This window comes from Prionailurus bengalensis, chromosome X (genome assembly GCF_016509475.1).
Source record: "Prionailurus bengalensis isolate Pbe53 chromosome X, Fcat_Pben_1.1_paternal_pri, whole genome shotgun sequence".
NCBI classification, from domain to species: Eukaryota; Metazoa; Chordata; class Mammalia; order Carnivora; family Felidae; genus Prionailurus; species Prionailurus bengalensis.
The window spans coordinates 258,582-283,524 of record NC_057361.1 but is presented as its reverse complement, the minus strand read 5'-3'; the positions used below and the strand labels follow the sequence as shown (position 1 = coordinate 283,524).

Below are 24,943 nucleotides of genomic sequence, written 5' to 3'. Positions count from 1 at the left end.
AAGCAGAATTCATAAATAGTATGCAGACGGGCCAATCCGAAGACGCTCTGACACAAGTTCAAATGGCTCCTCGTTAGCTTTTGACAGGAAGTCACTCGAAATCAAACACATGCACATCGACGGCTATCCTGGGGTTCGTTTTAAGGATAGAAACAAAGCTTGTTCAAGAGAAGAAAAAGCAACTCGTTTTGGAGGAACACACTTGGCAGAACTAGACTCGATCGCCCTGAGCAGCTGCACAAAGCGGGCGTCTTTGCAGCTTAGGGTCAGCCGGGGACCTGGGAGATGCAACCTCGCGGGCGCTGTCTTTGGGGCGTCTTTCCTTCCCAAGTCCAAGTGCGCCATGGGCCTCCCCGGCTCTGCAGGCACGCACGTTGTTATTTTGTTAGTCATGTTACTCAGTGATGGGAGGCAGGAGAGTCTGCCTGTCCGAGGCTGAGGACGTGCAGACCAGCTGCTTCGAGGGGCCAGGTGGGTTGTCCACAGAGGGAACTGCACTCAGGTGGATGAACGAAGGTGCCTGCGAACCATGCCAGCACCCTCCTCTCCAACCTCCCCCTGGATAATACCCCAGGGAAGTTGACCCAGCTGTTCCTTGCCCCCCACCCCCGGAATGCAGAATCTTCTGGAATCTACCTCTCCACTGGCACGCTCCCCACCCCCACCCGTCTCTCCTGGGAGCCTCTTGACACCCCCTGGAAGTCAGGCAGGACCGGGGGCGGGGGGGGGGGGGGGCATCCTTCCTGTAATCAGCAGACTTTGCTCCTGTTTAGGGGCGACCGTGCACAACCCTGGCCCCAGGGAGTGGGGGGGGGGGGTCTCGGGGCCCCACAGCACGTTTGTCCTCCCAGGCCAGGATCTTTGCGGGGGCCAGTACATACTGAGGGTGCATTCTGTTTCTGTCCCGGACCTTATTTCTGTCCGGCTGGCAACCGCACAGGCACTGCCTTGGGCCCCACCACTGCGCCCCGGGCCCCGGGCGTATAAAGCCACCTTGTGCAGGCGCTCAAAAAAGCCTTTTCCCCGCCAAAACCACAGCGATGCACGGGGCAGTGAGTGGCAGCTCCTTCGCAGACCCGGGGTGAAAGGCGCATTTGTTCCTGGACAAGATGTCTGTATGTGATAAACCCAAAGGGCCATCTGTATTAATATTTACTTCTCTCCAGAAATGACAGTATGGCACACAAGCATTTTGCTTCCCAATTAACAGAAACAACTTCACAGAATTCCTGCGTTATGGCGCCCTCCCGAAGAGAGCATACGCCGATTTTTATCTGCAGGTACGAAACACAGACTGGGTTTGAAATCATCACACACACAAAATAAAACCAGAGGGTTAGTGAGTCTAGCTATATATACTTATACTGCTGAGAAATAGAATCCAGCTCGTAAAACCTTCAAAGTACCCCTAAAAGAGGGAGCAGACCCCAGTGAAAACTTTTTTTTTTTTTTTTTTGCAAAATCACGTTAGGAAGAAGAAAGCAACTTTGAGACACAAAAGTAAGGAGGTGCATGTAGTGCAACGTGCGTGACTGAACGAGTCTGTTAAAAGCACAAACGGAAATAGGCTACTGGGGGGGGGAGCAAAAGGCCATTTCTGTAACTAATTTCACCTCCGGCAAAAGGATTTATTATTTTTGCAATTACAAAAGCAGTACGTTCTCACGCTAAGCAGCCAATTTTTAAGAGAGCTACGTCTCCAAACCTTCCTTCCCGTGTGAGAAACAAAATTAACGTAAACGGGGTTGCCTACTTATGAAATCTGCAGCCCCAGCCTCGAGCTCGCTCTCGACAGCCGCAGCGCGCAGTCGCGTTCTTGTGCTCGGCGGGCACGCACTGCGCACGCCCGCGCGCGCTCCCGGTGGGCACCCACTGCGCGTGGCCGCCCGTGGTCGGCCCGGCAGACGCCATGCCGGCTCGCTCCCGGCTGGCACGTACTGCGCATGACCGAACCGGCAGGCTACATCGCCACCTCACCCCGCCCCCCCCCCCCCCCCCCCCCGCCACCACGGCCAGCACGCACGCGCGGCGCATGCTCCCACTTCCGCGGCCCTCCGGTCGCGCGGGCTGTGCCGCACCCCGAAAAAAGCCTAAAAGCAGAACGTGGTCACGTCCGGCAGCCGCCGCTCTTGCGTCCCCATCCTCGCAAAGCCCCTACATCCCCGCACAGCCCCCCGGCGAGGCCCCAGCCGGTCCCGTGCACGCCGGCCTGCGGCGCCCGGGGCCGCCGTGATGACGCCACGCGTCGGGGTGACGCACGACGTAGGCGACCTTCTTTGGGAGCGCGGCCGGCGCGCCCGTTTTGAAGCTGCCCGGAGCTGCGCGGGCCTCTCCGCGGTCCTGCCGGTCCGCCTCCGCTGGGCCTCGGGGTCCGCGCAGCCCCCGAGGCGCCGGCGGCGCCCTCAGGCCGGAACCCCGCCGGCGGCGCCCTCAGGCCGGAACCCCGGCACTGCCCTCACCAGCGTCCCCGGACCCCGGGCTCCGGGCCTGCGAACCCCGCCTCCCCGGGAACCCGGCCTCAGTTGCGAACCCCGCCTCGCCGGGAACCGGGCTCGGGGCCTGCGAACCCCGCCTCCCCGGGAACCCGGGCTCAGTTGCGAACCCCGCCTCCCCTTGAACCCGGGCTCCGGGCCTGCGAACCCCGCCTCCCCGGACCCCGGGCTCCGCTGGGAGCCCTGCCTCCCTGGGCTTCAGGCCTGCGAACCCCGCCTCCCTGGGCTTCCGGCCTGCTACCCCCACCTGCCCGGACCCGGACCCTAGGCCCGCAACCCCCCACCGGCGGCCTTCATCTGCCCCGCCGAGGTGCATTCAGGCCAGACCCCGGTTCCTGGCGTCAGGCAGGGGTGCACACGGTGGAGGGGGCTCCTGGGGAAGGAGCGTACGAGCCTCGGAGATGCCGCCCGGCAAAGTTCTGCAGCCCGTCCTGAAAATGAAGGTGGACGAGCTGTTCCTGTGCTGGCTCAGCGAGTCCAGCACGCAGGCAATGCTGCAGGACTGCTTGCAAAGGATCAAGACGCCCGGGAGGACCGAGATGGGCGCCGGGGACGCGGGGCAGCCCGGGCCCCTGTTGGCAGCGGCAGCCCCCGCCTGCAAGCCCGGTGTGTTCGATAGCCTGGGGGCGCCCAGCCCGTCCGCCGCGCTCCCGCTGGGAGCCGCCACTAGCCCCAGAAGTGGGCCACACGTTCGAGGGCCTCCTCGTAGATCCGCAGGGACCAGAGTAGTAAGTGACTCTTGCTTCTGCTAACAGCTACGAAGGTAACTTGGGTCGCATGTCCACGTGTGGCTCGGTGGTGGTGGAGGAGGCCGGTGGGAGAACGTCGGCCGTGAAAACTTTCATATTTAGGCTGTTTTTTTTTCCCCCTGAAGGAAGCCCCACAGCTGAAAAATTTTATCATTGCCTGAGTCCCAGGTTGGTCGGAATTTTGAAGTTTGTGTCCAATTTCTTCGACTTTTGGTTTTAGGCATCCGCTTCTCGGCAGTTTATCCCCCACTTCAGTAAGAATCTTATAGGTTTCATCCCTCACTTGTCTACTTCTGCCCTTAAATCGTCTGCAACTGTTAGAGTCCGTCCTGTCCACCACGCCAAGCTATCAGAGTACCGCTAAGTCACTGGTTTCCCAAGCACAAACGGACATGGTGAGCTGTACGGCCCTGCAGAGACCCGCCTGGCCCTAAATTACTGCTGGCGTTCTGAGCTGTTCTAAGGGATCTAGGACGCTTCCCAGAAAGTCCGTCTCCAAGGACACGGGAAGCAGTCCCCAAGGCAGAGTTAGAGACCGCGTGGCTTATCTCTGCACATGCAGCCCCCCCCACCATCCCTTGAGCTCTGGCCCAGTTCCCTGCCCCCCTGAACTGCACGGCCTCAGGGCTCTAGAGCATTTTGCCCGAATCGCTCGTTTTCTGAAGCAGTGGGATGTGTGACAAGGGCCAGAGCTCAGAAAGCTTACTCTAGTGGGGACAGTCTTATCCGTCCCCAACATGGCATTCGTAGTCACCGGGATTGCTGAGGTCCCCAGCATGGCATTCGTAGTCCCCGGGATTGCTGAGGTCCCCAACGTGATATTCGTAGTCCCCGGGGTTGCCGAGTTCCCTGACGTGGCATTCATAGTCCCCGGGATTGCTGAGGTCCCCGACGTGGCATTTGTAGTCCCCGGGATTGCTGAGGTCCCTGGCCTGGCATTCATAGTCACCGAGGTACCTGAGGTCCCCAGTATGGCATTCGTAGTCCCCAGCGTGGCATTCGTAGTCCCCAGGATTGCTGAGGTCCCCAACGTGGCATTCGTAGTCCCCAGGATTGCTGAGGTCCCCAACATGGCATTCATAGTCACCGAGGTACCTGAGGTACCCAGTATGGCATTTGTAGTCCCCAGCGTGGCATTCGTAGTCCCCGGGATTGCTGAGGTCCCCGGCATGGCATTTGTAGTCCCTGGGTTTGCGGAGGTCCCCAATGTGGCATTCAGAGTCCCCGGAATTGCTGAGGTCCCCGACGTGGCATTCATAGTCACCGAGATACCTGAGGTCCCCAGTATGGCATTCGTAGTCCCCGGGATTGCTTAGGTCCCCGACGTGGCATTTGTAGTCCCTGGGTTTGCTGAGGTCCCCAATGTGGCATTCAGAGTCCCCGGGATTGCTGAGGTCCCCGACGTGGCATTCGTAGTCACCTGGATACCTAAGGTCCCCGACATGGCGTTCGTAGTCACCGGGATACCTAAGGTCCCCAACATGGCATTCGTATTCCCCGGGATCGCTGAGGTCCTCAGAGTGGCATTCGCAGCATCCGGGAATGTGAGTTCGTACTACGTGAACTGCCCGCTTTGTGTTTCGGTACGTTGCGGTCATTAAGCCCAACACCACTCAGAAGTGAATTCTTGTATTTTGTGACTGTGTGACCTTGTGTGAACGCTCTTGGGGCTGGAGGTATTGGCAGGCCAGCCCTGCCCGAGGAGGGCCACTTGGGTGAACAGGACGTATTTCTGTCGGGCAACCAACGAGGCACAGACAAGTGGGGATTAAGTTCCTCGGGTGCTCGAAGCAGGGAGAGCTTGGTTGTCTCCACTGGGAGAAATTGCAGGCACCGAGGGGACTCGGGGAAATCACTGGATTTAGTGGGAAGGGGCGAAGGGCGGGCGTTGCAGGGAGGAAGTTCAGATGGGCGACCCGATGAGCGTCCTGCCCTGCGGCCTGAGCGGGCTGACAGCGGAGGGCCTGCGGATGAGCCGGGACCCGGTGGCTGTGCGCCTGAGGGGTTGGCCCGGACGCAGCGCTCTGGGCTGGGACTCGCGCTTGCTTCCACCGCTGGCTGCGCGGGCGTCTGAAACGTGTGCGTGCCGTGGGGGCGGGGTGTGCCCAAGACCCTCGGGTCGGGATGCTGGGAGCCGCTGGCAGATGTGTGGACCTGCAGGGAGTCTGGGCGCAGGAGGGGTCACGGAGGGTCTGGCAGGTCGGCACGCCGGAGTCACAGAGGTCGGCGGGAACCGCTCGCGGAGGCCCGGTGGAAATAGTTTCCTCCTCTGGTTCCCGGTTTCTGTGACGGGCGCAGGGAGTGGTTTTGAGGGAGAGCGGACGGAATGCTTTTTTCCCCAAGAATTTTCAGAAAGTAGTGACGATCTTGTGTGGGATTTGAAGTTGGCTTTAAACGCGTCTTCGCGTATTTGGAATTTTGTGGACCGTATCCATTGAATTTCGAGAACGAGTTACCCGAGAGGACCCATCTTTTTACTGGGTCCCGATGGTAAGGCCCCTTCCCATAGTCCCCATCAGCGCATCGCGTCAGGCCGCGGTTACAGAGACCTGATGTCCAGCCGCGGGCGGGTGGGCAGGGCACGGCACGGAGGGCTCGTGCTCGGGGCTCTGAGGCACAGATTCTCACCGTGGAGAAACCCTTCCCACGGGCACAGACACACGACGGCTGACCGCGAGCCCTTTGCAGCCCAGCGGCTTGGGTTCCGCAGCTGGGAGGGAGGGGCGGGAGGAGCGCGGACCGTGGAAACGACATGCGGCAGCCCCGATGCGCACGGAGTGCTGGGTGGCCGTGTGCGTGACCCGCCCAGGGACGCTCGCTAGGCACAGATGGCGCTGTGTGTTCGGCCGACGTGTTACGTGAGAGGGGCACTGGGCACGTCTTCCTGGCTCTACGTGGGCAAAGCGGGGTCCTGAGCGGGAAGGGCTCCGTGCGTCTGTCACCCGCGATCCCAACCAGCATGTCTCTGCCGCTCGGAACACTAACTGCGTCTGAGGAAGCTCTTTTGAAGGGAAGCCAGAGCGTAACGTGAACGGGCTGTTTGTTTGCCTACGTCCTCTCCCAGCGACAAAGCCCAGGAGACGCAGGTCGAGGTGCCGCCCGTCCTGTGGGGCTGGTGGGCGCGGCTGCCACGTGCAAAGGACACGGCACAGTGAGGACAGCAGCTGAGGGCCCAGCTTGCCCAGTGCCTGGCTGAGAGCTCCTCCGGCCCCTCCGGGGGGGCGTGCGTCCCAGTAACCTCCCGCCGCCCTATTTTGTCTAAAGTATTTTTTGTATCTCGGAAAGAGGAGAGCGTCAGTGGGCAGAGGGGCCGAGGGAGAGAGAGCTGAGGTCTGAGGCCAACACAGGCCTGGAGCCCATGACCCTGAGACCGTGACCTGAGCCGGAAGCAAGAGTCGGTTGCTCCACCCGCTGCTGAGCCCCCCGGGAGCCCCCCAGTAACCCTGTGCCACTTCAATTCGCGTTTCGTAGAGGAAACGATGTGTCATCTCAGGATGACACCCGAATCGCATGGGTGGCGGCCTAGCTCTCCGTCCCGTCCCGGAGCGTTTTCAGCGCACACGGCGGAGAAAGGAGTCACTCCTCACCCCCGGAGGACTTCAGTCGGAGCCGCGCCAACGCGCTCGCTGATGGCACGCCTCTGCCTGCCGCAGACGCCGCTGAGTAAAATGTTGGCTGTAAAACCTACAGCCACATGTCACATGTTTGGTGCTTTAAAAACGTTCTTAAAACATCAAGAGCGCTTCCTGCGAAACATAGTTTGTGCCACACTCTTCCTTCCTTCCCCCAAAAAAGTCTTTTCCCCCCAGAAATGGTAATTAACTTCAGAAAAACGTTCATGCATAAGATGACCTCAGTAGAGTCCTAATTTGTTTCTTAAAAAGCTAATAGGGAGCGGATAAGAGTCCTGTGAGGTTTGGGGCGCCCGGGTGGCTCAGCGGGTTAAACATCGGACTCTTGGTTTCGGCTCAGCTCATGATCCCGCGGTTCACGAGTTGGAGCCCCACATGGGGCTTGACGCGCACAGGGCGGAGCCTGCTTGGGATTCTCTCTCCTCCTCTCTCTGCTCCTCTGCCACTCGCTGTCTGTGTCTCTCTCAAAATAAATAAACTTTTTAAAAACAGAGCCCTGTGAGGCTCAGGTGGCAGAGAGGCGGGCAGGTCTTGGACTGTGCACGCGGAGCCCAGGACACTTCCGTCCACGGCCCCACGGGCAGGTCCAGCCTGGGACCTGGTTGTACCTGGGAGCGGGTCCTCCCGGGGAGCAGGCCCGGCAGGTGTCACTCCCCTCCACGGTGCCGCCCGAGGACCACGGGACTCAGAGAAGTGTGGACGCGCCGGGTGTCCCGTCCCCACAGGGACCTTCACTTGTCTGCAGCCCCGAGGGACGTGCTCGCCCCTCAAGGAGAAGGTGATGCAGACTGAACGGCGGTCGAAAGCAGTGGCCCCCAGCGCTGGTGCCCTTCACGGTCACGTCGGCATTGTGTTGCTGATGCCGTCCCCCCAGTGAAGCCCCTCCTGATCCGAGACCTGGGGGAGCGGTTCAACAGCGTCTGGGCTCGTGGCCGGGCCCTCAGTCTTTGTGAACGAGGGGTCCTGTGTGTCCAGCCGGCTCTCGTGGTGCCTGCTGCACCCCACCCATCGCTCCCTCCCTCCCCACGCTGCCCCTTTGCTTTCCCCGCACCCCTGCACTGCAGGGCTCGCCCTGGCTGACCCACGCTCCCTGGTCACCCTGCGGGCCTCTCCTGGGCTGTCACTGAGGCCCTCCTTCCCACAGGCTGGTGGCTCCTGGAGCTGCCCTAACGGAGACCAGTGAGCAGCTCAGAACCACAGGAGTGAACCCCCCAGCTCTGGAGACCAGAAGGCTGAGACCCAGGCGGGGCAGGACCACACCCCCTCCGGAGGCTCCTTCCTGCCTCTTCCAGCTTCTGGGGCTCCAGGCGCCCCTGGGCTCGTGGCCGCGTCCCTCCCGTCTCTGCCTCCGGCGTCACGGGGCTTCTCCTCTGCGTGTGTGTCCCTCTTCTGTCTCTTACAAGGACACCTGCCATGGGATTCAGGGCCCCCCTCATCCAGGATGAGCGCACCTCAGATCCTTCACTTCATCTCCTCTGCAAAGACCCTATTGCCAAGGAAGGCGCCCTTCTGAGGTTCTGGGTGCGGGGTCCCTGCCCCCTCCCACTCCCGTCTCTCACCCCACCCGAGGACATCTGACCGGACGTGCTTGGCAGGTTTATTTTCTTAGCCTGTCTTCCCCAGCTGACTACAAGCTCCAGCAGGCACTGGTTTCATCCTTGTGCTCCCTGCTCCTTCCCCGGGGCCTGGACACAGAGCACGGTGCCCACAGATGGCTGTGGCGTGCAGGCGCGTGAAGAGGGTCAGGCCAGATTGCCCGGCTGGAGCCCGTGGCACCCGTGCGAGTATAGGAGTAGAGACGGCGGAGAGAGAAAGGGAGATTAGTTCACAAGTGAGCCTTGTTGCAGTGGCTTCCGGGGCACCACGGTCAAGGTACAGAACCCTCTCTCCTCCAGGTTCCCACGAGTCGGGGCCACGAGCACCCACCCACGCGTGGCTACGTTGGAGAACCTCGCGTCCTGCGCCTGCTTTGGTGGAGCACGGGCCGTGGGACGTGCGGGTCCTTGGCGTGTGCGGGCGCTCGCCTGTCTTCGTTGCGCAGCTGGCCTCCCGTGCGTGCGGCCGCCACGGGCTGTTCGTCATGCCGTATCGACGGGTCCCGCGGTGGCGTCCGCTCTTTGCTGTGCGTGACGCTGCCGGGAATGTTCGCGTCTGGGTCTTTGTGGACACGCGTTTTCACTTCTCGTGGACGCGGCCTGCGGGCTCGTGTGGGAAGCGCGTGTCACCTCCACGACAGAGCCAAAAGCGCTTCTGCAAGCCGTCCGGTCCCTGCGCGTGCGGGTTCTCGCCGCGGGTCCGGTGCGCGTGCACGTCCTCGTGTCCGCCAGCGTGGGTGCAGGTTCTCGCCCTTCTGCGTCCCCGCCGGCACCGCGAGTCCTGGGACGTTTTGTTTCAGCCGCTGGGGCCAGTGTGTTGTGCCTCGCGGTTTCGTTTGCGCTCTTACCTCTGCTTTCCGGTGAAGGTGAGCGAGTTTTCAGCGGCTCTTTCGCCGACATGAAGCCTCTTTTCCAGTCTTTTCCCTGCTTTCGAAATCGGGGTACCTTTTAATGATTGAGTTGTAAGAGCTCTTGCTATATAACCTGGATGCGAGTCCTTTGTAAGATCCATGTTTTCCAGGAAATAAGGTGCAGGGGCTCCGTGAGGAGAGGGGTGCAGGGTGTCCATGAGAAGGGGGGTGCAGGGGTCCATGAGGAGGGGGGGTACAGGGGCTCCATGAGGAGGGGGTTGCAGGGGCTCCGTGAGGAGGGGGGGTGCAGGGGTCCATGAGGGGGGGGGGGGCTGCAGGCGTTCCATGAGGAGGAGGGGTGCAGGGGCTCCGTGAGGAGCGGGTGCAGGGGTCCATGAGGAGGGGGGGTGCAGGCGTTCCGTGAGGAGGGGGAGTGCAGGGGCTCCGTGAGGAAGGGGTGCAGGGGTCCATGAGGGGGGGTGCAGGGGTTCCACGAGGAGGGGTGCAGGGTGTCCATGCGGAGGGGAGTGCAGGTGCAGGGGCTCCGCGAGGAGGGGGTCCAGGCGTCCGTGGCGGTGGGGGCTGCTGTCCTGAGGCTCCTGGAAGGTACCTGCATGGCTGTCTCGCTTCCCAGGCTGGCACCTTGGCCGGGGATGCTTGTCTGACCGCGTACCTGGGCTCTCCCCCGCCACCAGGGACGCTGCCTGCATGTGCATCAGGACAGCTTAGTGTCCCCTGCGGCTCGCAGCCGACCTCCAGTGCCTGTCACCTTTTGAGGGCCCGCCCCCTCCCTGCACCTGCAGAGACGCCGCAGAGGGAGCGGGGCCACCGTGCCAGACGGGGGCGGGTCTTGAATGGGCGGTGCTCCGCCAAGTAGGACCCTCAAAACTCCCTTCCGCTGGGGAGACCACGCCCCCCCCCCCCAGCCCGCTCCCCAGCGTAGCCAGTGATTCGGCAACACCCGTGTCCTCCCGCAGCTGTGTTCTGAACGACTGCCCTGGGACACAGATCACGGGCGGTCGAGCTCCCCGGTGTCCCCTGCCCGGTTGCCGTGTCCTTGCTGCGTTGTGTGGGGGTACCACGGCCTGTCCCCGGGTGGCCCCCCCTGTGCTCAGTGTCACGATGAGCTCTGCCGAGGACATCTGCAAACGAGTTTTGTGCGGACCCGTGTTTTCCTTCGTTTCTCTCAGGTTCGTACCGAACGTGGAAATACTGGGTTTCGTGGGAGATGCACACGTCACGTTTGAAAAAACTGCCAGTCTGTGTTCCAAAGTGGTTGCGGCGTTTTACATCCCGCAAGGGAGGACCCAGGCTCTGGTTCCTGCATTTCCTCCGCAGCCCTGGGTATCGCCAGGGATTCTTAACACGCTTTCTGGAACGTGGGCGTGTTGGGTCTCACTGCTTCCTTGTCCTGTCCTGTTTCCAGTAGGCTCCGCGCCCAGCTGGGAGCCCAGTGTGGGGCTTAGAGTCACAATCCTGAGATCAAGACCTGAGCCGGAATCCAGAGCCAGACACTTACCTGACTGACCCCCCCCCCCCCCGCAGGAGCCCCACCGTGGTTTTCATACATGCTTCCTAAAACCTAACAGTGTTGAGCATCTCTCCATAGGCAGTTTGTTGGTTTCTTTCTTTTTGTCTTGGGTTGTATGTCTTTGCTGACGTGTTGGTTCAAATCTTTTACCTGTTTTCTCCTCATTAGGCTCTGAGTTGTATTATTGTTAGTGTTCTCTGTGTGTGTGTATACTGCTCCCGTAAGAGGCTGAGGATTTGCGAAGTCTGCAGCCCTGTGACTTTCTCTTTTTACTCTTGTCTTTGAAGCAGAAGAGTTTGTAATGTTCGCGAACTACAATTTATCGATTATTTTCTTTTTGTCCCGAAAAGGGCATACCGTAATCTAAGCACTCTTTGCGAGACTCGGCTCAAAAAGATTTTGTCCTGTTTCTGTTAGAAGTTTCATAGATTTTTCTTTTATTTTTTAAAGTTTGTTTATTTTGAGAGACAGTGCATGTAAGCAGGGGAGGGGCGGAGAGAGAGCACCCCAAGCAGGCTCCGCGCTGTCAGCCCAGCCCCTGCTTCGGACCCCGTCTCACCTGAGCCGAGATCAAGAGTCGGACACTTAACCCATCAAGCCGCTCAGGCCCCAAATTTTGCCTTTAACTTAGATTTATGGTCCGTTTTGAGTTAGTTTTTATGTGTTGCTCTACATAAGTTTCTGGGGTTTTTTTTTTTTGGTTTTTGGGTTTTTTTTTTTTTTGAGTGCCTGGTTGTTGCAGCAACATTTTTGAAAAGACGATTGTTTTTCCTTGAATTGTCCTGGACTTTGCCCACAGGCAGTTGGCACAGATGTCTGCATGTTTCTGGAGCGTCTTGTGATGCGTGGATGCAAACGTGTTTATTCACACGTGGCCCGCCCGGGTGCCGGCCGCTGGCCAGCGAGCGGGAGGTCCGGCCTCCAGCTTTGGTCCAGGTTGTGGTGGAAACCCCTTGTCAGTGCTCGCGTGAAGAGGCTAATGAGATGTTCATGGGGCCTGGCTGCTGTTTGGTCACCTGGTGAGAGTTGGGGCCTGTCTGCTGTTTGGGTCACTTGGTGAGAGTGGGGGACTATCTGCTGTTTGGTCACCTGGGGAGAGTTGGGGACTGTTTGCTGTTTGGGGTCACCTGGTGAGAGTAGGGGACTGGCGGTGTTTGGGTCACCTGGGGAGAGTTGGGGGCTGTGTGCTGTTGGGTCACTTGGTGAGAGTTGGGGACCATCTGCTGTTTGGGTCCCTTGGGGAGATTTGGGGGACTGTGTGCTGTTGGGGTCACCCGGTGAGAGTTGGGGACTGGCTGCTCATTGGGTCACTTGGTGACAGTGGGGGGGCTGTGTGCTGTTGGGGTCACCCGGTGAGAGTTGGCGCCTGTCTGCTGTTGGGGTCACCTGGTGAGAGTTGGGGGCTGTCTGCTTTTGGGTCACTTGGTGAGAGTTGGGGGCTGTCTGCTGTTTGGGTCACTTGGTGGGAGTGGGGGACTATCTGCTGTTTGGGTCACCTGGGGAGAGTTGGGGGCTGTGTGCTGTTGGGTCACTTGGTGAGAGTTGGGGACCATCTGCTGTTTGGGTCCCTTGGGGAGATTTGGGGGACTGTATGCTGTTGGGGTCACCCGGTGAGAGTTGGGGACTGGCTGCTCATTGGGTCACTTGGTGACAGTGGGGGGCTGTGTGCTGTTGGGGTCACCCGGTGAGAGTTGGCGCCTGTCTGCTGTTGGGGTCACCTGGTGAGAGTTGGGGCCTGTCTGCTTTTGGGTCACTTGGTGAGAGTTGGGGGCTGTCTGCTGTTTGGGTCACTTGGTGGGAGTGGGGGACTATCTGCTGTTTGGGTCACCTGGGGAGAGTTGGGGGCTGTGTGCTGTTGGGTCACTTGGTGAGAGTTGGGGACCATCTGCTGTTTGGGTCCCTTGGGGAGATTTGGGGGACTGTGTGCTGTTGGGGTCACCCGGTGAGAGTTGGGGACTGGCTGCTCATTGGGTCACTTGGTGACAGTGGGGGGCTGTGTGCTGTTGGGGTCACCCGGTGAGAGTTGGGGCCTGTCTGCTGTTGGGGTCACCTGGTGAGAGTTGGAGCCTGTCTGCTTTTGGGTCACTTGGTGAGAGTTGGGGGCTGTCTGCTGTTGGGGTCACCTGGTGAGAGTTGGGGCCTGTCTGCTTTTGGGTCACTTGGTGAGAGTTGGGGGCTGTCTGCTGTTGGGGTCACCTGGGGAGAGTTGGTGGCTGTCTGCTGTTTGGGGTTACCTGGTGAGAGTAGGGGACTGGCGGTGTTTGAGTCACCTGGGGAGAGTTGGGGGCTGTGTGCTGTTGGGGTCACTTGGTGAGAGTGGGGGCTGTGTGCTGTTGGGGTCACCTGGGGAAGAGTTGGGAGCTGTGTGCTGTTGGGGTCACCTGGGGAGAGTTGGGGCTGTCTGCTCTTTGGGTCACTTCGTGTGAGTTGGGGGCTGTCTGCTGTTGGGGTCACTTCGTGTGAGTTGGGGGCTGTCTGCTGTTGGGGTCACTTGGGGATAGTTGGGGACTGTCTGCTCTTTGGGTCACTTCGTGAGAGTTGGGGCCTGTCTGCTTTTGGGTCACTTGGTGAGAGTTGGGGACCGTCTGCTGCTTGGGTCCCTTGGGGAGAGTTGGGGGACTGTGTGCTGTTGAGGTCACCCGGTGAGAGTTGGGGACTGGCTGCTCATTGGGTCACTTGGTGACAGTTGGAGGCTGTGTGCTGTTGGGGTCACCTGGTGAGAGTTGGGGCCTGTCTGCTTTTGGGTCACTTGATGAGAGTCGGGGGCTCTCTGCTTTTGGGTCACTTGATGAGAGTCGGGGGCTGTCTGCTGTTGGGGTCACCTGGGGAGAGTTGGGGGCTGTCTGCTGTTTGGGGTCACCCGGTGAGAGTAGGGGACTGGTGGTGTTTGGGTCACTTGGTGAGAGTGGGGGGCTGTGTGCTGTTGGGGTCACCTGGGGAGAGTTGGGGGCTGTCTGCTTTTGGGTCACTTGGTGAGAGTTGGGGGCTGTCTGCTTTTGGGTCACTTGGTGAGAGTTGGGGGCTGTCTGTTGTTGGGGTCACTTGGGGAGAGTTGGGTGCTGTGTGCTCTTTGGGTCACTTCGGGTGAGTTGGGGGCTGTCTGCTTTTGGGTCACTTGGTGAGAGTTGGGGACCATCTGCTGTTGGGGTCACTTGGTGAGAGTCAGGGCCTGTCTGTTGTTGGGGTCACCCGGTGAGAGTTGGGGACCATCTGCTATTGGGGTCACCTGGTGAGAGTTGGGGCCTGTCTGCTCTTTGGGTCACTTGGTGAGAGTTGGGGACCATGTGCTCTTTGGGGCACTTGGTGAGAGTCGGGGGCTGTGTGCTGTTGGGGTCACCTTGGGAGAGTTGGGGGCTGTCTGCTGTTAGGGTCACTTGGTGAAAGTCAGGGCCTGTCTGCTGTTGGGGTCACCCCATGAGAGTTGGGGCCTGTCTGCTCTTTGGGTCACTTGGTGAGAGTTGGGGGCTGTGTGCTGCTGGGGTCACCCAGTAAGAGTTGGGGACCATCTGCTGTTGGGGTCACCTGGTGAGAGTCAGGGCCTGTCTGCCATTGGGGTCACCCAGTGAGAGTCGGGGCCTGTCTGCTGTTGGGGTCACCTGGTGAGAGTTGGGGGCTGTGTGCTGTTGGGGTCACCCGGTGAGAGTTGGGGCCTGTCTGCTCTTTGGGTCACTTGGTGAGAGTTGGGGACCATCTGCTCTTTGGGTCACTTGGTGAGAGTCGGGGGCTGTGTGCTGCTGGGGTCACCCAGTGAGAGTTGGGGACCATCTGCTGTTGGGGTCACCTGGTGAGAGTCAGGGCCTGTCTGCCATTGGGGTCACCCAGTGAGAGTCGGGGCCTGTCTGCTGTTGGGGTCACCTGGTGAGAGTTGGGGGCTGTGTGCTGTTGGGGTCACCCGGTGAGAGTTGGGGCCTGTCTGCTCTTTGGGTCACTTGGTGAGAGTTGGGGACCATCTGCTCTTTAGGTCACTTGGTGAGAGTCAGGGGCTGTGTGCTGCTGGGGTCACCCAGTGAGAGTTGGGGACCGTCTGCTATTGGGGTCACCCGGTGAGAGTCGGGGCCTGTCTGCTGTTGGGGTCACCCGTGACAGTCGGGGACCCTCTGCTCTTTGGATCACTTGGTGAGAGTTGGGGCTGTGTGCTGCTGGGTCACCTGGTGAGAGTTGGGGACCGTCTGCTGTTGGGGTCACCCTGTGAGAGTCGGGGACCGTCTGCTCTTTGGGTCACCTGGTGAGAGTCGGGGCCTGTCTGCTTTTGGTTCACTTGGTGAGAGTGGGGGGCTGTGTGCTCTTTGGGTCACTTGGTGAGAGTCGGGGACCGTCTGCTCTTTGGGTCACTTGGTGAGAGTTGGGGCTGTGTGCTGTTGGGGTCATCTCGGGAGAGTCGGGGCCTGTCTGCTGTTGGGGTCACCCGGTGAGAGTGGGGGGCCGTGTGCTCTTGGGGTCACTTGGTGAGAGTCAGGGGCTGTGTGCTGTTGTGGTCACCTGGGGAGAGTCGGGGTGCTGCAGTGCTGACTCTGCTGGTCCTGGGGGCCCATGGGCATGAGCACCTGTCATTTCTTGAGGGCTCTGTGACTCCATCAGCATGGGTTCTCGGGAGGGGTCTTCCTGATTTGTATCAACTCCTGCAAGGGTGCCTCTCCCTGCCTTTGTGATGCCGTTGTCTCAGAGACTACTGTTTTGCTCAGTGATCTCCATGAGATTAGATGAGGATCCTCTCTGGGGGGGGGGTCATACTGTGCGTGAATAGATAGTCGTCCAACTGGGCCTTGAATTTGTTTTCTGGCCTGATTGCTCTGGCTGGGGTGTGCAGGGGGGCTTGTGGGGGAGCAGCAGGGGAGCAGCGGGGTGGATGTCCGCTGCTGGGTCAAGGGTGAAGTTAGTCCGGTGTCTTCCTAGAGGCCGTGTCCGGTGGGAGAGGTTGCCTTATGTTCCTGGTAAGGGGGGATGTTTAAAGTGAGCCGGCTTTGGATAGGGTCCTTTTCGTAAGACGCCATGACTAGTAATGGGGGGTCACTCTTCCTCTCTGCCTGCCTCCCTCCTCCTCCCCGCCTCCCTCTCCCTCCCTGTCTCCCCTTCCTCTCTTTCTGTCTCCTCTCACTCCATCAGGCCCTCTGGCCCCCGGGCCTTCCCTCCCTCCCTCCCTCCCTCCCTCCTGGTCTCCCTCAGTCTCTCCCTCCCTCCCTCCCTCTTTCTGTCTCTCCTCCCTCCCTCCCTCCCTCCCGGTCTCCCTCAGTCACTCCTCCCTCCCTCCTTCCCTCCCTCCCTCCCTCCCTCCAGGTCTCCCTCAGTCTCTCCTCCCTCCCTCCCTCCCTCTTCCTTCCTCCCCTCTCTTTGCCCCTCCTTCTCTCACTCCTCCCTCCCTCCCTCCCTCTCCCTGTCTTCGGTCTCTTTGCCCCTGCCTCTCTCCCTCCCTTCCCCTCTGTCCCTTCCTTCCGTGTCTCTCTGTCATAAATACCTTTGAAACTTTGAAGAACTGTTGAACTTTCCCTGATATTTATTTACAAGTCAACAAGTGAGTAAAAGCTTCCTTTTTTTTTTTTTTTAATTTATTTGGAATAAAACTTCTGGTTTATGTAGCAACATTTTCCTGGACCTGCTCAGGTCTGTTTCACGTTTTATGCGCCGGCTCACGCTAATCTTGCTGGTACACTTGCAGGTGTGTCACCGCAGAATTTTTATTTATTGATTCATTTGTCCAATTTTTTCAGAGAGAGTGCCAGTGGGGGAGGGGCAGAGACAGCGTGGGAATCGTAAGCAGGCTGCACCCTCAGCTCTCGCGGGGTCCGGCCCAGGACCCTGGGACCAGGTCCTGAGCTGAAACCAACAGCCGGACCCTCAACCAGCTGGGCCGCCCCGGCGCCCTGCGTCACTGCTCACGCGTGAAGCAGAAAGCCTGGAGAGCTTCACGTCAGTGGTGGAGGTTCACAGACCTTGGTGGCTCTGCCCGCAGTCACGTCACCGTTGCTGCCGTTGGCTCGGCTGCGTGGACACAGCTCCCCAGACTTGGAAACTAAGCGGGTGGCGCCCGGGGGGCTCAGTCGGTGGAGCGTCCGACCTCGGCTCAGGTGGCGATGTGACAGTTGCGCGGTTCGAGGCCCGTGTCGCGCTGTGTGCTGACGGCTCGGAGCCTGGAGCCTGGAGCCGGCTTGGGATTCTGTGTGTGCATGTCTCTGTTCCCCCCCCCCCCCCCCCGTTCGCGTTCTCTCTTTCTCAGAAATCAACGTTAAAAACTTAAAAAAAAAAAAAACCAGGGGCGCCTGGGTGGCTCAGTCGGTTAAGCGGCCGACTGCAGCTCAGGTCAGGATCTCGCGTGATCTCGCGTGAGTTCGAGCCCCGCGTCGGGCTCTGTGCGGCGGCTCAGAGCCTCGAGACTGTTTCAGATTCTGTGTCTCCCTCTCTCTCTGACCCTCCCCCGTTCACGCTCTGTCTCTCTCTGTCTCAAAAATAAATAAACGTTGAAAAAATAAATAAATAAATAAATAAACAAAGGAAGAAAGGAACACTTTGGCTGTGCTCACCGCCCTCTGCTGGTGCCCTTGGGAGCAGCTCCCTTGGGCCGTTCTGCGTCTGTGGCCAGTGGCCCACGTGTGTGCTCCGCGTGGGCTCCAGCCCGCCACCCCGCGTGTGCACGGCCAGGCTGTTCCAGGCAGGGAGAGGGCTCCCGCGTGCCGTGGCGAACGCCCTCCTGTCCGCGGCAGTGAAGTGTGGCCACCGCCCAGCCCAGGGCCGGGACGGACATCCACCTTGTGTCCTCCGGGCGCAAGCCACCTGGGGGTTGGGGGCAGCAGGGCAGGGCCTGCTCGTGCTTGCTACACACGTCGCAGCTCTTCCCGAAGGTGTGCAGGGACCCAGGGCAGCGGGGTAAGATCAGCAGGTGTGGCCCCACTGCACTCTGATCTGTGACTGGTTCCTGGGTCTGGTCGTCCCAGGGGCGCGGGGCTCGCGGGGCCTGCCTGCGAGGGGCACCTGGGCCTGGGTGTGCACGGAGCGGTGCAAGCCCTGTCCTGCAGCCTCACGCACCTGCCGCAGGTCGTGCAGCGCCCGCTTTCCTCTGCTGGTTGGCACACACGGCCCTGGTCGGCCTGTCCGGGGGACCTCAGAGCGCTTGGCGGGGATCCGTGACGTTCAGGAAGCGGGGCAGGTGGACGCACCAGGGCGGACGCAGAAGAGGAGGACGCCAGAGGCGGACGTGCCTCCCCAACCGCAGTTGGCACCGGGAGGGGGGCAGGGGTGCTTCGAGGACGCGCTCTGCAAGGCTACGGCCCCCCGCCCCACGGCCTCCATGATGTGACCTGTTGGGAAAGGCGTGTAGGGACCCCGTGTGCATGTAGGGGCACGGTAGGGGTGAGGGTGTCCGGGGGTCCCCGTGCGGGTGTCCGCGGGACCCTGCCGTGGGCCCGTCTTCTGCGCTTGCCGCCCACAGCAGAGCCTCACTCTCAGTTGCACCCGGCTCAGGTCACGATCTCACGGTTCGTGAGTTCGAGCCCTGCGTGGGGCTCTGGTTGACAGCTCAGAATCTGGATCCTGCTTCGGATTGTGTGTCTCCTCGGTGTCTGGCCCTCCCCCCTCTCCATGTCTGTGTGTGCGTGTGTCTCCCTCTCTCTCTCTCAAAAATAAGTAAAGTGCGAAAAATTCTGAAAAAGAAGTTACACTGTGTGTTCTACATAACCTACATCATATTCTACGTGATTTTCCTCGTGCAGGGTGGCGGGAAAGCTATAAAATCCTGCCTCTTTCCCGCGCCCCGTTGGTGAACAGGCGGAGTCACAGGACCCTCTTCCCTTTGTCTTCTGGGCTCTTCAGGGCAGAGACGGGCTGTGGCAGGGCCGACCCGTGTTTTCATTCGGCTGGATTTCAGGGAGGGCGCAGCCGCTCTGGGCTCCCAGGCACCGGCAGGGCCGCGGAGCGAGCTTGGAACAGGCAGTCTGGTGTCGGGGACAGGAAGCGCCCATGCCAGCCCTCCCCGCCTGTGCTCAGGAGCTGGCGGCTCCCCAGGTCACTTCACGTGTCTGCCCGGAGGCTCTGTGCACCCCCACTCCCGGAACCAGCAGGGCTGACCCCAGATCTTGCCTTCCCAACCTGTTCGCTCGCCGCGGGACGGGACGGGACGGGACGGGGCCGCGCGGGGAGCTGGCTCCCGCCAGGCGCTCCCTGCCGTGCGGCCAGCCACCAGCCACCGGCCCGCGGGGAGGAGCAGCAGGGCGCCCCCTCCCCCTCCCGCGGCCATGTGCCCTCCTCAGCCTGTGGAATGCGGGCGGCCCTGGGCCGGCCCCCAGAGCGCCTGGCCGGCCACGCATGGAGCGCCCTGAGCCCGGCCGCCCAGACCGTCCCGCCGGGCGCAGCCGCTACCCCGAGCCCGCCGGCCCCGACCCGGCCCAGCCCCGAGAGCGAGAGCGCGGCGTGCGGCCCGGCCCCCGGCGGCCCGTGCGAGCCGACATGCGGCTCAGGGAGCTGTCCCTGCGCCAGGACCCCGACCTGAGGCAGGAGCTGGCCTCGCTGGCCCGCGGCTGTGACTTCGTGTTGCCCTCCCGCTTCAAAAAGAGGCTGAAGGCCTTCCGGCAGGTGCAGGTGGGGTGTGCCTGGGCCCTGCGGACGGGGCTGGGGGGCCGCTCCGGGGCAGGGGCAGGCGGGCCGAGGGCTGGGGGGCCGCTCCGGGGCAGGGGTAGGCCGGCTGCTCCGGGACAAGAGGAGGCGGGCCGAGGCTGGGGGACCGCTCTGGGGCAGGGGCAGGCGTACCGGGGGTGGGGGGCCGCTCCTAGGCAGGGGCAGGTGGGCTGAGGGCTGGGGGGCCGCTCCGGGACAGGAGGAGGCGGGCCGAGGCTGGGGGGCCTCTCCGGGGCAGGGGCAGGCGTACCGGGGCTGGGGGGCCGCTCCGGGGCAGGGGCAGGTGGGCTGAGGGCTGGGGGGCCACTCTGGGGCAGGGGTAGGCGGGCCGAGGCCTGGGGGGCTGCTCCGGGGCTGGGGGCCGCTCCGGGACAGGAGCAGGCAGGCCGAGGCTGGGGGGCCGCTCCGGGGCAGGGGCAGGCGGGCCGGCGGGCCGAGGGCTGGGGGCCACTCCGGGGCAGGGGCAGGCGGGCCGAGGGCTGGGGGGCCGCTCCGGGGCAGGGGCAGGCGGGCCGAGGGCTGGGGGGCCGCTCCGGGGCAGGGGCAGGCGGGCCGAGGGCTGGGGGGCCGCTCCGGGGCAGGGGCAGGCGGGCCGAGGGCTGGGGGGCCGCTCCGGGGCAGGGGCAGGCGGGCCGAGGGCTGGGGGTCGCTCTGGAGCAGGCGGGGCTGCGTCTGCGCCCTCACCGGCCGCGCGGACCAGGGGCCGTGCAACAGGCGGGGTCTCACCTGCCGTCCCTCGCTCGAGCCTCCCGGCGCGGCCAGAGGCCCCGAGTGCCGTGCCGGGGGAGCCTTCTTCCCGCGGAGCCTCGCCTCGGCCTGCCTGCGGTGTTGTGCTGTCAGTGGCGGGTTGGGTGTGCGCAGCGGGACGCGCACCGCATCGGGCTGCGTCTGCTCCAGCGGCGGGGAGTGTCGACCCTCTTTCACTCCGACTGCTGGCTGGCACCCTTCCCGGTGCACGCAGGAAACGGCCTGATGACAGGGGAGCTTTGCCTGCCTTGTCCCCAGACCCTGCCCCTCTGTGCTCCGGCCCCAGTTCCCTCCGGGCTCTGGGGAGAGAGTCGCGCCCCGCACCGGCCAGAGCGGGCGCCGGGCAGGCGTGAGGACCTGGTGGCTTGGGAACCGCACGACCGTCACACAGGCTCACATACGCTGCTCGGTGACGCTCATGGGCGCTCGGACGGGAAGGCCTGTCCTGTCTGCGTGTGCGTGAATCCTGTGAGGCCAGCGCGTCCTTTCCACGTCGGGCTTGCCGGGACCCCCATGCTCTAACTTGAGGGTGTTTCTGCAGCCTCTCGCCCTGTAGTGCCGGGGGGCGAGGGGGCTTAGGGACCCGCGGGGCTCCGCTCCCCCTCTCTCCCCCCACAGGCCTTGCACCTGACTTCCTGACACCCCACGAAACACTCGCGTTTTCCCTGCAGCCGACAAGTTAGCGCCGGGAACGTAGGGTGTGGGGATAAAAATTGACCCCGAATCGCGCAGTGCGTTTGGGGAGACAAGGGCCGGCCTTCTTGGCTGTTGTAACTGGAGTATTCTTTAGGGTCCCGTCTCCGCTGGTACACGACTCCTGGGTCGTCTCTGATCTCCGTGTTCAGCTTCCCGGATTTCGTCCAGACGCGGTTCACGGTTGCACGCCTGTTCCTTGTGTTTAAGGACAGGGGGTTGGAATCTTTATGACCGCGAAAGTGATTTCCTTTCATGCACCGGGAGACGGACGTTCGGTGGTTAACGTGTCTCACGCGTGGTTCACGAGGGTGTCGGTGGTTTTCGAAGGCGTCACGGCGGTGTGGCGGCGACTGGCTGTGAAGGGCTCAGAGGACACGGTTGTATTAGCGGAGCTGTTGATCTCATGCTCATCAGCGCTGGGGAGACCGGGTCTCCTCTAACCGCCAAGTGTTTCACGGTACAGATGATCTATTTCCACGGTGTTTTGCAGGGATGACCATGTATATCGGGTAAAGTGGGTGTTCCCCAAGGTGTGTGGGGGTGAATCGGGGTGTCTCTCGTGGGGGAGAGGCGGGGGGTTCTCCAGGCTTCCTTCAGCCCACGGTGTCTCAGTGTGGATGTGGACGTGGCCCTGGGCGGTTCAGCACGTGTCCCTTGTGGACTGGGGCCCTGGGCCTGGTGGGGGCTGTGATGAGGGGAGGGAGGTGCTGTGAGGGGTGGCGCATGGGAGGAAGGGAGAAAGGGGGAGGGTGGACTGCATGGGGGGCATGGGATGGGGCGATGGCAGAGCCTGTGGGGTAGGGACTAGGGTGGACAGGACAGCCTGGGGGGTGCTGGGAGGCTGGGGGAGGGGGGGGGAATGAGACTAGGGGAGACCTGGGGTGTGGGAGGAGGGGAAAGCTGGGGAGAGGAGGTGAGATGAGGGGAGAGGTGGGGTAGGGGAGAGGTGGGGGAGGGGAGAGGAGAGGAGAGGTGGGGGAGGGGAGAGGTGGGGGAGGGGAGGGGAGGGGAGAGGCGGGGGAGGGGAGGGGAGGGGAGACAGGGGTGGGGGGGGAGGGGAGGAGAGATTAGGGGAGAGGTGGGGTGGGAGATGAGGGGAGAGGTGGGGGAGGGGAGAGGTGGGGGAGGGGAGGGGAGAGGTGGGGGAGGGGAGAGGAGGGAGACGGGGGTGGGGGGGGAGGTGAGGAGAGATGAGGGGAGAGGTGGGGTGGGATGTGAGGGGAGAGGTGGGGGAGGGGAGAGGTGGGGGACGGAAGAGGAGGGGAGAGGTGGGGGAGGGGAGATGAGGGGAGAGGTGGGGAGGGAGGATGAGATTAGGACAGAGATGGGGGAGGGGAGATAGGGGAGAGGTGGGGAAGGTGGAGATTAGGACAGCAGTGGGGAGGGAAGGTTAGGGGAAGCGTGGGGGCGGGGAGGGGAGATTGGGGGGAGGTGGGGAAGGGGGAGATTAGGGCAGCAGTGGGGAGGGGAGGGGAGATTAGGGGAAAGATGGGGAGAGAAGGGGAGATTAGGGGAGAGATGTTAGGGGAGCGGCGGGGGAAGGTTGATGAGATTAGGAGAGAGATGGGGGAGGGGAGGGGAGATTAGGGGACAGATAGGGAGGGGAGGGGAGGGGAGATTAGAGGAGGGGAGTTGAGATTAGGGGAGAGGTGTGGAGGGGGAAGGGAGGGGAGATTAGGGGAGAGGTTGGGGTAGGGGTGGTGAGATTAGGGGAGAGATGGGGGAGGGAAGGGAGATTTGGGGAGAGGTGGGGAACAGGAGGATGAGATTAGGGGAGAGAGGGGAGACAGCGGTTAGATGGGGAGGGGAGGGGAGGTTAGGGGAGAGGTGGGGATGGGATGTTAGGGGAGAGGGGCGAGGGGAGAGGAGATTAGGGAGAGGTGGGAGAGGGAGAATGACATTAGGGGAGAGATGGGGGAGAGGGAGGGAGATGTGGGGACGGGAGATTAGAGGAGAGGTGGGGAGGGGAGGGGAGATTAGAGGAGGGGAGGAGAGATTAGGGGAGAGGTTGGGATGGGAAGTGAGATTAGGGAGAGGTGGAGAGAGGAGATTAGGGAAGACGTCGGGGAGGGGAGATTAGGGGTGAGGTGGGGAGGGGATGATGAGATTAGGGGAAATGTGGGGGAGGGTGGTGAGATTAGGGTTGAGGGGAGGGGAGATTATTGGAGAGGTGGGGAGGGGAGGTTAGGGGAGAGGTGAGGGAGGGTAGGGAGATTAGTGGAGGGGAGGGGAGATTACTGGAGGGGAGGGAGATTAGGGGAGAGGTGGGGGAGGGGAGATTAGGAGAGCGGTGGGGAGGGGAGGTTAAGGGAGAGGTGGGGGCACAGAGAAAGCGGAGGGTGTGGTGGAGAGAGGGACTCGGGTGACGGCCGTGCCGCTCGCTCCTTGTGCCCCTGGACGGGGGGCCCGAGGGCTGTGTGGACCGTGGCCGCGTGTCCTTGCCCTGAGCTCACTGTGGCCCTCAGCTGATTGGCACACAAGTGCCTGCCCCCTGCCTGCCCGTCCTCCAGGGGTTCCTCGGGCCTTCTGCCCACCCAGACTCCAGATGCTCCCCTGCGTGTCCCTGGGACACTCTACCCACCCCCCCCCCCCGCTCCGCCCAGGGCGGGTTCCCCTGCCCAATCCAGGACCCGAGTTGTCGTCCCCCCTGCGGAGAATCCCCCCGCCAGCCTGGCCCCCAGCTCCTGGGCCCCGGCTGTTCTATGGTGTGGCACCACCCGTCCCGGCCGGCCTCACCTGCGGGGCCCTCGCGCAGGCACACAGGCCCCTCATGGTGCCACGTGCGACCTCCGGGGTCGCCGCCCCAGGGACGCCTCGTGAGGTGAGCTAATCTCTCTTCCACCTGCTGGCGGCTGGCCTCTGTGCGCCTGCCGTCCCAGACACGAGCCGGGCCACAAGCTGAGCAGGGCCACGGTGCCACGCGGGGCTCGCCCCTCGATGCCTGTTCTCAGGGCCTGGAGTGGACGTGAGCCTCCCCGTGCGCGGCTGTGGGTGCGGCTGGCCCTCCCCTGCCACGCCCTGGCATCCACATGGCAGGGTCACGGCCTCGTCCACGTTTTGCAGGCCCCCCGCGTTCCGGGCCCTGTGGGCGTCACGGCCCCAGGCCCTTTGGGAGTTCGGTGTCCAGCCCGCCCCCATCAGCGCCCCGACGGACAGCAGAACCCCCTGACGTGGGGAGAGCGTCGCACACCCCGCCCCGTGTTGTGGTCACTTCTGCTCCTGTTTTAAACTCTGAGCCCGGGTCCCGTGTGTGCGTCCAGCACGTGGCCTGCAAGTCCTGTTGGTGAACCCCTGGCAGGTGGTGGGCGGGGGCCGGCTCGGGGCCGCGGGGCCCTCGTGGCCCGGCCACGGCGTCCAAGGGGGCGCCGGCTCGCGTGCGCCCCGGGCGAGGGTCCGCCCTGCGGTGCCACGGGGCTGAGCCACCCGTGCCTGGCGTGGCTCAGCCTGCCCTTCCTTCGTGTCCTGTCACATCGGACGTCCCACCCTCGACCCTGAGCACCTGAGGCCGGGGGTCGGAGCAGACGCGGTGGCAGAGACACGGCGCCCACGACTTCCGCGGGGGATGCCGTTGTCCTCCAGAGGGGCCGCACGGGCGTGGACACACCTGTCGCTGTGTGCGCGCTCGCGGGCAGCCATCCGCTCTGTGGCTCTGGGGCTGCGCGGGGGTCAGTGCCCCGGACGGAAGTAGCTGCGTGGGGAGGCGTCCTCCCTCCCTCCCTCTCTCTCTCGTCTCTCTCTCTCTCTCTGTCCCTCCCTCCCTCTTCCTCCCTTGCTCTTCCTCCCTCTCTCCCACTTCCCTCTCTCTCTCTGTCTCTCTCTCCCTCCCTCTCCTCTGTCTTTCTCCTTTTCTTCCGCAGAGAGCATATCCAGCACGACTGCGGGTGTGCCTGCCTCCTTCGGGTCCAGGAGAGGTCTGTCCCATGTGCTGGAGGTCAGGGAAGGCCCCACACGGTCCCCGCGGAACCCGCTGAGGCCTGCCTCACGGCCTGGGAGGTGGCCGGCTCCCAAGGACGCCCCGTGTGTGGACGGGAATGTGTGTGCGCCAGCTG

General features: G+C 62.5%; 1 protein-coding gene across 3 annotated transcripts in view; it reads left to right on the top strand.

Annotated features, from left to right (window-relative positions):
* Nucleotides 1-2,435: 2,435 nt before the first annotated feature.
* PPP2R3B (protein phosphatase 2 regulatory subunit B''beta) overlaps nt 2,436-24,943 on the top strand; it is a 56,557-nt gene continuing 34,049 nt past the window's right edge. For 2 of the 3 annotated variants that reach the window (XM_043570407.1, XM_043570408.1), the window contains exon 1: nt 18,447-19,415. In XM_043570407.1, coding sequence (XP_043426342.1) covers nt 18,798-19,415 — 618 coding nt within the window. In that variant the 5' untranslated portion in view covers nt 18,447-18,797. Of the gene's footprint in view, nt 3,221-18,446; nt 19,416-24,943 lie in introns of those variants that run through there. The other variant, XM_043570409.1, reaches the window with a different exon arrangement.